Genomic DNA, 12,348 nt, shown 5'->3' with positions numbered 1-12,348 from the left:
CTGGCTGGCATGTGTGTAGTGATTGGTGTGAAGCAAACCACTCACCTGTGAGCACCTTTAGCTGCTACAGCTATGAATCTTCCTGCATTTGTGAGAAAAATCTGCCTTGGGTTTTAAATTGGGCTTGAACTCCTCAGTTGCCCTTTCCCACAGGAGCAAAGCCCCTGCCACCTGGTGGGCCAGCCCAGGGAACTGAGGAGCAGGTCCCTCGTCATGCAGCACAGGTAAACAGCTTTAGGGAGTGTGTGTGTAATGCATTTCCCTTGAAAGCAGCTCAGTGCAACCCCGAGGCAAGAGGTGAGCCCTTGCACCAGCCCCCTATGCCAACTGGGGTCCCAGCACACCAGAGATGGCAAAAAGGCTGCCCCTGCGACAGGCATCAACAACTTGCAGCATGCCCATGGCTGGACCTGGGGGCAGATGCAGACCCCTGTGGCACCCACAGCACTGGCATCATCCTTGTGCCATCTCCTGCTATCATCACCACTCATCATCCTTTAATACTGACCTTACTGATATTGCATGAGGATATTTTTTTAGAATGCAAATCTCTCTCTTTTTTTTTTTTTTTTTTTTTTTTTTTTTTTGGTAACAAGGAAGATGCCAGCTGCATTTCTGTGGAAGAGGTGAGTGCTCCCAAATGGGCTGTACTTCATTTTTTTTGTAGTAGGTTAAATACACAGAAAGTTTCCAGTGAATTCTTTAGAAGAGTATAAACCTGTTTTGCTCCTGTTGCCTCCCAGCGTGCCCCCGGTGTCAGAGGCGGTGGCTAGGCAAGCCCTCCTGAGCTTCATGGCCTCCCAGTGCTGCTACGGGAGCCGAGAAGCAGAAGAGCTGGCCGTCCAGTGGCTGTGGCAGCTGGGCACGTACCTGGTGAGTACCCTCCAACCTGGCGCCTTGGGCACCTCTTCTGAGAGGCTGGGATAATTTCCAATTACATAGTGACATTGGGCCATGAAGAACCACCCGTTCATTACATTAAATGGCTTTCATCCTACTTTATTGCAGACGTACAAGTGTTTTCCAAGGAAAGCCCACCTAAGAGCTGACTACAGGCTTTTATAGCTGGAGCGTCCATCCTCCTCTACTGCAGAGCCCCTGGAAGCTGCCTCTGACAGCCTGACTTTGGCAAAAGAGCCCTTTCCTTACCCAAACCGCAGGAACCTGCCCTGCAACTTGGTATTTTGGGCTCAGGCAAGCACAGGGTGACCTGTAATGCCATTCATCTCCCCAGGCTGTGAATCTACTTTGGTAATGTTTAATTTCACAGAAAATTTGTGGGCTTTGATTCCCTATTGTCACTCCTCTTACTGAAAATAGGTGTTGCACATTTGCTGCTTGCTGTGGTTAGTAGCTGGCTCCTGAGCCAGTCCCGGTTCCGGGAATCACTGCCTGTTGGGGAGCACCCAAAAAACCAAACTGGAGGGTTCTGTGCTAGGCTTTGGGAGGGGTCCTGCCAGGGCAGCCATCTCGGGGTTTGCTGCTGTGCCCCTGCTCCCTCCCTGGGGCTTCTCGGAGGGGATAATGCAAGGATGCTGAGGAGCAGGGTGCTGGGAGTGCTCTTTGATAGGCGCTGGGGGGCAGGTGCTCCTTTACAGTAGCATTTGTTCCACTTCTGCAATTATTCAGATTACTCACAAATGTTATCTGGGTCTTTCCTAAAAAATAAGCAACAGGATTCTCTAAATAATGGCAAAACTACCTTTTGCTGTGAAAGTGCCAGCCAGTTTTTCTTATGCAAACTGTACTTGGAGACAGAAGAGCCTGGGAATGCTCCCAAGGCCCATTATTAGCAAGTTGCAGTTCAAATTTAAATGGGGGCTTTGTGCAAGGTGTCTTTGTGGCAAGTGCATGATTTTTCTCTTCTAGTATCGACTGGAGCAAGGTTAAGTGAGTGGGTGTTTGAGCCCTTCACCAGTAAGTGATTCCCTGAATCCCACTGGAATAGCTCTCGTGGGGTGTGCCCCACACCTTGGAGCTGTGGCAGTGCTCACTGTCCAGGGCTGGTGTGGCTCCTGCCAATGTGCGTTTAATGTGCGTCAGGTTTATCTGATCCCTTGTGGCCATTGGGACTCTGCAGGGCCCGTGAAGCTGCAGCAAACTTCTTTCCTTGACAAACTTAGTTTGTTTTCCTCGTGTTGGGGGAGGTTTTGTGGCATGCCCTGGGAGCAGAGGCTGTTAGTTCCCTGCCTCTGCAGCAGCAGTTTCCTGCTGGGGGCCGTGGATACTTGATGCTGGCCAAGATTCGAGATGAGCACCTGTGTGCAGTGGGGCTCTTTATTGACCTGCTGAGGAGCGCGGGGGACCCCTGCTTCTGGTTTTTGGGTGACAGCTGACTCCCGGTGCCCATAGTGGGGGGAGAGAGGGGCTGTGCCATGGTGGCAGGAGGGTTGTTGGGTACCTTCAAGGGTGGCATGGACCACGTCGTGTCAGTCCCTGGTGCGATGCCTGTGTGGTGATGGGGAGCAACATCAGCTGGTCCCCAGCAGCACGAGGAGCCGGCCAGCATCCAAACACCACTGCCAGCAAGGTGGGTAAGACACCATCTCCTCCTGTAGAGCATGGAGCTGCTGGACCCCCCAGAGATGCCCCCCTGGACCCCTGGGACATGGAGGTCGGCCCCTCCCAGCTCTTCCAGGGCCAGACACGGCACTGCCGGGTGTCCCGCTCAGCACTGGTCAGGGTGAGTCCTCCCTCGCCGCTGCCTGATCGTGCGACCCCTTTCCCTGGCCCATGGGCTTGTCATGGCTCAGGGGGCAGCCCCCAGGTGGGGCAGGGTCCCTTCCTCGGTACCCTCAGCTCCTTGGGATGGGGATGGGCACCTCACGGCAGTTCTCACTTTCTTGGGTTGTTCTTTATTAAATGCTAAGGGAAATATCAGAGACCCCTTCTTCCTGGTGTTTTCTTCCTCTAGAAGTTTAAGGACCAACCTTGCTGCAGCCGTTTCAAGAAAGAGCACTGGATAGTCTTTCCTCTTTTGTTAATTCTTTTTTTTTCAATGTTAGCAGAACATTTGTTTGCATGACAGTTCCCATTTAGCTTTTGTCTAGCTCTATAGCTGGTCAATTTATTTTACTTTTTAAGTGAAATGATGAATAAAGAAAAAAATTACTTTCTTTTGCCAGCACTGCATAGACATTTGCCTTTGTTAAATAATTATTACTTATGACTCCTTTAATGGTTGTAGACCACAATTTTATGGTGTTGGATCCTGTCCTGTTAGCACCAGAACTGTATAACTGAATTTAGATGAAGGAAGAGTGCATGTGCATAATACAAGATATCAGAAATCCCTGGGCAGCTGTGTGCAGGAATAATCTTCTGATTTCAGGACTGTCACAGATGCCATGGTCACAGCCGGTCCAAGTGCGGGGTGTACCATGGGGCAGGTTGGGTAAGGAGCTGGGAAACTTCCCACCAGCAGCCTGCGGTTCCTGTTCCTCTAACCTGCGGTCCATTTGCAAAACTACAGCGCACACTATCATCTTATCACTGTACTTATCACGAGGGCTGGATGTCTGAGAGTGAGTTCTGTTTTATTGCCCCTTTGCCACCCTGTATCCCAAACGCACTCATGTTCAGTCCAGCTTCCAGCTGATGTTCCCAGGTCCTGCAGAGATGCTGGATGGGGTTGTCGAAATCCTGCCCAGGTTGAAAAGGTGTCTTACCCTGTCCTCAATCGATAGCCTATGTGTTATGGTGGTGAGAGGAAAAGGAAAAATTTCTGCGCTGTTGAAATGAGGTCAGATCTTAGGCATGAATTATGGCAAACTATTGCTGTCTTTCAGATATGCTCAGTTCTGTGTTTGGGGTCTCTGAGAGGGAGAGGAGGCTTAACCCAGGGATGTGAGTGCAGCTGTAAATCTGGCCTCCTGTCTTTATTTGTTCTTCTGCACAGATATTCCCAGACAGCCAAAAGATGTATTGTTATTGCACAAATTTGTTGCTTAATTGAAGTTAATCTGATTAAATATGAATGCTTAAATAAATGTATAGTACTAACTGCAAGAATAAATTACATTGGAAAAACACACACGCAAGAAAAAAGGCATTTCTACCTAGATCGTGTGTCTAGTTTGCATCACTGTTTGACCAGAACACCTAATTAATCCTGGGTCACAATTTATAAGCTATTTTGTACACTCTTCACTGGCAATGTACGTAATTGGCATATGCCTTTCTCTGCAAGCCTCAGTTAGCAATTATTTTGATAACATGCATCAAAGGTTTTGATTTATAAACCTGACATGCTTTTATTCTAGCAGTCACCATCTATTTTAATTCTTTGTGTATTTGTAGATGAGGTGTGTAACGTGCAAGGGATCCTGATGGAGGCTAAAGCAGCAAAAGAGATGCCAGCTTTGTTCAGGTACAGGTCGCAGAAGGTACGGTGGGCTCCTCTGCACATCACTTGGTGTGGCTCTGCTCGGAGCCTATTGCTTCCCTTAGCCCACATGCACCCACACAACAGAGTGGTTAGTAGAAACCAGTCATCCCAGTCCTGCTGGCCTGGTGGAGCTTGTCAGCTGATGGTCTGCTGGTAGGAGGAAAATACTGGAAGGTTGGTAGGGGAAGAAAAAGCCCTTCATCCAGTATGTCTAAGCCAAAATTACTTGACTTGCTTCTGGCAGAGGGTACGGTGCTGAGCTGGGGCATGCTTTTACATGCCTGTGTGCTTTTTTTATTTTGTACCATGAAGATCACCCAACAGATAAAGCAGTACAGCAGTAGCTTTATTGTCCAGGAAAAATGGTCAGAAATAGCCTTTTCCCCACTCTGATTTTTAAATGAACTTTCATTTGTAACATATATCGCTCATTCTGTGTGGCCCACCCTCAGCATTCAGAACCCAGGTTGGTATCCCAGACTTGTGAAAGAAGCTCTTAAGCATTTGGAAATGGAAAATAGAATAGAAATGGGAAAAAAAAAAACCCACAAATAAAATAATTTTTTGGCTTGGCTTTCTTCCATCTCTTTCACCTTTCTGTTACAAGACTGTTGCATTTCCCAGCTTCTCTGGGAAACTGGAGAAAGCTTTGGGTTTTCTGGTGAAAGCAGAGTTTCTTGGACCTTCAGCAGCTGCAGCAGGAAGGAGGCTTCGAGTCTCTCCAGGTCCATGCTCAACCGTCCATCCCAGGTCTCGGTGGGCTCTGCTGGGCTCAGAGCCTGGGGCAGGGTGGCGGGGCTGGAATGAGCCAGCCTGCGATGACAGCAGCAAGTTTCAGGATTGCTCTGAGGTCCAGTTCCGCAGTGCCCGGGTGGGGTTTGGCAGGTTTCGTGGCCAGCCCAGCCTGGACAATTATTACCACCTCGGTTTTTTCCAAACATCAAACATAACAGGCTTAAAAATAATCTTTAAGTGACAAAAAAAGAAGGTACTGTTCTAAAACTGTTCTGTTTATGTGGCTCCATTAAGTTTAAAATAACAGAGATGGTATTGTGCATAATCATGGCAGTCATTTTAAAGCATGAATCCACTGGGGCTAATGATGTCTTGAAGAGCCTTAATGAATCAGTTGTTAACTGCTGCTAATCTGTGTTGCATTGATGCAATCAAAATGCTCCATGCATAAGCATATGCCTCCTGCATCTGCTAGAAGCACAGGCAGCAGCATCTTCAAAGTGACACTCGCCTTCCTACCGTTGTGTGGGGAAATTGTGATTATCCTTAATTAGATGTACAAATACATTCTTTGACTAATTCCACATTTACAAATAGTTTTGAAGCTGGCATTAGTCATTTGTTTTCCCCGGCAAATATGTTATATCCCTTGAGTCACAGACCCGGGGGAAAATGTATGTGTGGTGCATTTGCTGTCATTGACTCCTGTAGCTGCTGACCCAGCCGATCTACACAAACAGTCTGAAACAAATCCCACCCTCAGGTCTGCAGGCCCCTGGAAGTGGGCAGTGTTTAAAATCTTGTTTTAGATCCCTTTTGTTGCATGCAAAGGTGCAATACCTGTTCTGGCTGGGGCAGCAAGACCTGTACAACCTGTCAGGGAGGGAAGAAGCTACAACATTTCAAGCAGCTGGTGATAACCTGGTAAGCAGCACGGGTAAAGTTCAGAGCTTCTGTTCCTGGTTTTACTGCAAGGCTCGGGAGCAAAGCTGGGAGAGTATTTGTTGCTTTTTCTCAGGCAGAAACAGGGGCTTGGAGGGGGCAGCTTCAGTCCTTAGTAAGGCACGCTTGTCCATGGGGTGTGGTGGGAGCTGAAGCTCATAGAGGTAGAGGATGGTCCAAGGTCACCCAAGTCAGGAGTGGAGATGGAGAGGCTGAGCCCCTGCCTGGTACATGCTGGCGCAGCCCCAGCCCGAAGCCCCTGGCCGCAGGGGTGACATGGGGCAGTGGCTGGGCTCCTGGCTGGGGCTTCAGCGATGGTCTAAGGCTGCTGGCTGTGCTGATAAGGGGCTTCCCATTTGGGAGCTCTAGTGCCAGAGAGAACAGATGGGGATGAAAAAGGTCTTAACTTGTGAGGTTTAGGAAAAAGCCACTACCTGCCCTGCTGGGTGCTTCCTGAGCACTTTCCCATTTTTGTACAAAATGTCTTCGATTACCCTGTGTGAAATCTTTGAAAACACTGTCTCCTTCCACACTGAGAGGTTGGAAATGGCCCCAGCCATGCCAATCACACTGGTGGGACTGCTGGGGGGCCCCAGCCCCAGGGCTGTGCTGCCCCGGACAAGCACAGCTCTGCCAGACCGGCAGCTCCTTTGGAGACCATCATCAGGCACTAACAAGGTCCATGTCCCCCAGGTAATAGAGCAAAACGGGTCACTGAAATAGGAGCTGTGGCTTTGGAAAGGGAACGTGAGACTTCTCCTGCTGCAAGGACTTAATAGTTGTAGGGGGCTCTGAAAGCCATAAGGCAAGGTGATCACCATGGTGGTCTGGTTTCAGGATGCAAGAGTCATCCATGGTTGTTGCATATACAAAGTTATTAAGAAACTAATGTGGGAGTGCACAAAGGCTAGGCAGGCATGATTACTGTCCTCGGAAATCAGGGAGCACCCAAGCCTCAAGTTGCACCAAGGGAGGTGCAGACTGGATATTAGGAAGAATTTCTTCACTGAGAGGGTTGTCAAGCACTGGCACAGGCTGCCCAGGGAAGCAGTGGCATCACCGTCCCTGGGGGTATTTAAAAGACACATAGATGCAGTGCTTAAGGACATGAGTTAGTGGTGGCCTTGGCAGTGCTGGGTTAACAGCTGGAGTTGATCTTAAAGGTTTTTTTCCAGCATAAATGATTCTATGATTCTATTATTACTTGATCATTTAGAAAGAGCCTGGAAATAGCTCAGTGCCCTACAACCAGCCTCAGATCGTTCAGTTGCTTTCCCTCTCTCTTGCAGGAAGAACAACATATTTGAATTTGTTTCTGAGCATCATCTGAACTTCCCAGGGGAGCTGCTCGGTAAAGTCAGTGGAGAGAATATATTTAAAGATGAAAATGTGGTGGTGAGTGTGGCTCTTGGGGCTGGAGGGGATCCCCCCTGCACAGCTGTAAAAAAGGGGGAATGTGAAGTTCCCAGTTCACATTTGTGGGACACAGCTTCTCCCATTTCTACAGTCAGGAGAAACTTAGGGAGCAATGGGATTATGGAATCCAGCAAAAGTGGGTCTTTTTTCATCTGCAGCCACTGGGAGATGGTGTCTGTGCTCCTCCCTGTGAGGGCACTGGGGTCAGGGAGCTCTCAGGCTGGAACAGAGATGCTTTGGCCAGAGCAGGGGTACCTGCAGGTGACCTGTGCAGTCTGATGGTGTGGCACCAGGACCTCTGGGTGCCTGCAAAAGTCTGGGCAAAACAGTCTGAAAATGGCTGAAGCACAGTGCTCTCCCACAACCAGTGTCATTTCAGTTCTGCCCAGTCTTCAGCTTGAGGTTGGTTGGGTTTTTTTCTTATTGCAACTGAGTGAGGATTCAACTGTACCTTTTTATTACTTATTAGTTGTTTTGAAGTAACCTGTAGAAACTTCAGCCATGTACCAGGACTGGGAGATGGCACCACGCAAGAACAGACCAGCTCTCCCCCAGAGAGCTATTACTCAGTGTCATGCACCTGTAGTGAAGATTCTGCATCTGGTGTTGCAGAATTCCGTTGGGATTTGAATGATGCTTTAGCATCTGAGTCACTCTCCAACAAATGCATTAAAATCAGTGGGCTTCTCACATAAACAGCTATCACTCCTGGCTATGTGAGAAGTAGCTGCATTCATGACCAGTTCTGCTTTGCCCACAAGCTCAGTATTTCTTCTGTAAATTGTCCACATGCTGGGGGAAACAGAGAGGTTTAAAAGACCTTTCAGATTTAACAGTGCTGTGCTGCTGAAGGATGGTGACAGTGAATCTTACTGGGGCACAGAGTCTCCTGGTGCCAGTTTTTAACCAGCCCAGGAACGGCAGCCTCCCCCCGCGCTGTGCCGGGCAGCACTAGCCTCCGCCTGGAGAGGCATGGTCCCCGTTTTGGACACTTCTACATTTTGCTGGGTGGGATGGACGTCTTTGGGACTTTGAGCTCAGCATTTGTTCTGCATATTTCCATTATATGCGCAGGTCTTTCCTTGTGTGTGCTGGTAACAGGTGGAATGAATATATTTGTGCCAGACAAATAGAGTCTCTTTTGAGCAGCTGGGTTTATTTCTTGCAGGTGTACCCCACCATCGACTTTCCTGAACCCAAGATCTCCCTGGCCTCGCAGTGAGCCATCGCAGAGCACAGTGCAGCCTTTTCCATGTCCTCTGGCATCCGCCGGCAGGTAAAGGGGAGCTCGGAGCGGGGCCACCCCCATGTCCCCGCTGCCTGCTGTGCACCCCTGCGCTGGGGGGGTCAGCTAACGATTGATTAGTTAGCTTGGTTAGACACAATCAGATGTCAAGAATAGCAACCAATCTAACTTTTTATTTAGAGGTGATCTTTAGCAAATGAAAAAGAAATTCTAATTATCACAGAAATCTTAATTATCAAGTGAAATACCAGGGAAATAATTTTTTAGAAATGTTTTGAAAGATGTAGGCAACTGTGGTTATTATTGCTCCTTTTACCTTTTCAAAGCCATGGCAAACATTATCTATTACCACTATTTTTATCTTAGAAGCTAATTTTGAATAAACATTAGGATTCCACTCCATCTGATTCTCACTAGAGTGTTGCAATCTCTGTTGCTATTATAAATGTGATTGCAAATGTGAACGTTTAGCTAGAACATACTGTCTTTTCACCCACAGGAAAGAGAAGGTTTCATGTTAAAAATGCAAGTAAACTCAAAGACCAAAATAAACTTAAAGGGAAATGGTTTGATTTTTCCATGCAGTCTGTCAAAACCAGCTCTTTGGCAAATACTGTCCTCCAACTTAATTCCAGCCTATAATTTCCACTTCTTGGCATCAGAGGCAGTTTGTTCACTAGATTGCTGCACAGCAGCCAAAGCATCCTCTAGCTGTATAGGAAAGCAGGTGCCGAAAACCTCCTGCCCTGCCAAATTGCCGGCACCACGTAGTATTTATGCCGATCCGGGCTGCCTTTTGCCGGCGCTTTCCCCACCATTGAATTTTTCATCCACTCTGCTTGTCGTTGGCTGAAGTTCTTCCACTTAATAATCAGCATCTTTTGGAGAAAGCCAGGGAGGGAAATCTCTTCTTTGTTGCTTGGCTGATGCTATTCTGGCTTCTTGCGATGCTGGCCATGTGTCAGAGGCAATGTCAGGACCATTGATAACCCCTGGGTTATGGGGGCTGGATCCCGGCAGGCTTTGCTGGGCTCATGGAGCTTTCTTTAAAACTGAGCCTCTGCCCCCGTAATGGCAGCAGGAGGTGAGAGCCAGGGTGGGCGCCCGCCCCTCGGCTCCGTGCAGGGCTGCCCTGGCGCGGTGCCCTCCCACTCTCATCCCACAGGGCTGGCGTGTGTCACTGGGTTGGAGCTGGTGGCAGTCCTGGCTGATCTCAGGTGGCAAACTCACCAAAGCTTGGGTTTCGCTGGTGTTGGGGAGAGGCAGGAATTGCTCAGCTTGTTCTGCAAAGATAAGCAAGGAGCAAAGCAGGGCCCTCCACAAGGAGGTCAGGTGCCACCCGTCACTGGTGCCAGCCTGCCTCCTGTAATTCAGCCACGAGTGATAATTACCAGGTAATTGGAGATGAAAGCAGTGTCCTTCCCCCTCAGTCAGCAAAGGCAGCAGAGCAGCAGGGGTTAAATCTGCAGCAATTCCTGCTGCAGTAACACAGCACAGTGCAGCCCATCACTGATGTCCCTTCCTGCTTCCAAGGGACAGAGGTGACGTGTGTCCACAGTTCAGCACCAACGCCTGTGTGTGCTGGTGTGCACCCAGACCCCTGCGGCGTTCACACCAGTGGGATGGGGGCAGATGCTAACACACCGAGGACTGGAAACAAGGGCTTACAGGGTTTAAGGAATTAGCTTAAATAAGTATAAATGCAGTAAAAATGGTCTAGTGTGCGAGGGCTGGAACATGCTAGCTGCAGCTGGGGGAATTTCTGATGGCTGTAGTGATGGGCTGGTGGATCCCCATCAGATTTCATTCTCCCCTTCACAAAGCAGGAACTCTTTCAGACCTGTGAGGCTTGTGGCTAAAGCTGGGGCTTTTTTCCTCTCTGCACATGTTGGTCTAAAGCAAGACACAGCACCTGCTCTGAGCTGCAGGTTTCATTTGAGCTTTTCCTTTCCTTTTCTGGCGTCAAACTATTGAGCTAACCCCCATCACAGAAGTCCACTACCAGTACTCAGGGAAGCCTTACCTCTGCTACATCTATGGGCTGGAAAACAAGGTGTACGTGCTGGACTACCCCGAGAGGTGCTGCTGTGGCTGCGCCATCGTCTGACAGTTGGTGCTGGCAGAAAAGCACGTTATGGCAGCGATCACCCAGTGACCCTGCACCCACAGGGATGCTCCAGGACCTTTCCCACTGCTCCAGGTATGCTTGCATCTGCAGCGGAGCACTGCAAACAAAATGGAGAAGGGGAAGCAAGCCATGACATCCCTCCCTCGAGACCACTTGTGTCTCTGAGCCAGGGCCAGCTCCAGGTATCCCGCTGAGTTCAGGATTTGGGTAAATTTTCCCCCCTGTAGATGTTTTCCTTTCTCGTTGCAGTGCTGCATCATTAGGGTGATGCATATTGACAGAGACATTTTCAGTCCAGCTATGCAGCTTATGACTGCTGCCTTCCTTTCCTCATTTTATTTGTCAGTTTTCCCAAATTACTACATAATCTATAATGATATATTTCAAAATCTATCCAATTAACAAACCTAACTTTAAAGGATTTAATATTAAAATACCCAGGAATGACGTCTGAGGAGTGGTTGTACCAATACACAGTTAGTGTCTCAGAATAAAAGGCTGCAGTGGTAGGCGCTGCGGGCGATGTCTTGGCAGCCACAGGGATGGGGAAAGCAGGAGGGTGTGAGGGGGAGGACAGGGAGTCACCCCTGTGTGCGTGGGCTGGGGGGGAATGAGCTGTACCCCTGGGGACAGCACCCACTCCTGGGCCTCATCCAGACAAGGGGCATTGGCTCCAGTACCTGCAGGAGGCAGTTCTGCCACATCTTCCTCTTTTTTCTTTTTTATCACCGATCTTGCAACATTTATCTCAGAAAAGAATGCATGAGAACCTTGGCTCACTTTGGGTTTAAGGCTAATTTGATTTAAGTGCAAACACTTGTGTTTGTAGTGTAGAGCTTGAGAAGCTGAAGCAAACAGACCCTCAAAAGTTCAGAAATGTGCAGGCAAACAGAAAGATGTCAACAGTCATATTTAAAAACAAACCTAACAACTCCCCTCTCCTGTGATTTTTTTTTTTTTTTTACATAGTTCTTGTGCTCTTTGGGGGCTAATGACGGGGTTTTGCATGGGTGGTACTGGCTGCCCTCAGCAGACTGCTGCATCCATGGGGATGTGTTTGTCTGCAGCCTGATGCTCTTGTCTGTGGTGAGAGTGTGAGCTGAGTGAGCAGGCTGTCACAGCCAGATCATGGCAGAAACACCCCTCGAGGGGTTGGGGAATTTTTAAAAGGTAAAGACCCATATGCTGGCTTGAATGGGCATTATAAGGGGTGAGAGTAAGGAAAAAAATGGCTGGGGAAAGATGTTTAGCAGCCAATGGATTTTAAACAAGCGAGCTGAAAATTACTTTGTAAAGAAAGTGGTTTTAAATGTTATTTCTATAATGAAAAAACCATGCGATTTCTGCTAATGTGTAAGCAGAGAGGATGAGCATTCCTGATTTTGCTGTGGGGAGAGAGATACAGGCAGCAGCTGCTGTCCTGGAACAGAGGGATGTGCCCCTGCGTCAGTCATGGTGCAGAATGCCTGGAAGTGACAGATTGTTTTTGGCAGA

At 48.6% G+C, this 12,348-nt stretch overlaps 1 protein-coding gene across 1 annotated transcript; it reads left to right on the top strand.

The window, feature by feature from the left end:
• Positions 1 to 3,117: 3,117 nt before the first annotated feature.
• Positions 3,118 to 9,128, top strand: SSUH2 (ssu-2 homolog). Its single transcript, XM_055710125.1, has 4 exons — positions 3,118 to 3,524; positions 4,300 to 4,369; positions 7,354 to 7,459; positions 8,649 to 9,128. Exons 1-4 carry the CDS (start codon positions 3,515 to 3,517, stop codon positions 8,700 to 8,702), a joined length of 240 nt encoding a protein of 79 aa, XP_055566100.1. The 5' UTR covers positions 3,118 to 3,514; the 3' UTR covers positions 8,703 to 9,128.
• Positions 9,129 to 12,348: the final 3,220 nt, after the last annotated feature.

This window comes from Falco cherrug, chromosome 4 (genome assembly GCF_023634085.1).
Source record: "Falco cherrug isolate bFalChe1 chromosome 4, bFalChe1.pri, whole genome shotgun sequence".
NCBI classification, from domain to species: Eukaryota; Metazoa; Chordata; class Aves; order Falconiformes; family Falconidae; genus Falco; species Falco cherrug.
This window is presented reverse-complemented; position numbering and strand designations above follow the sequence as displayed.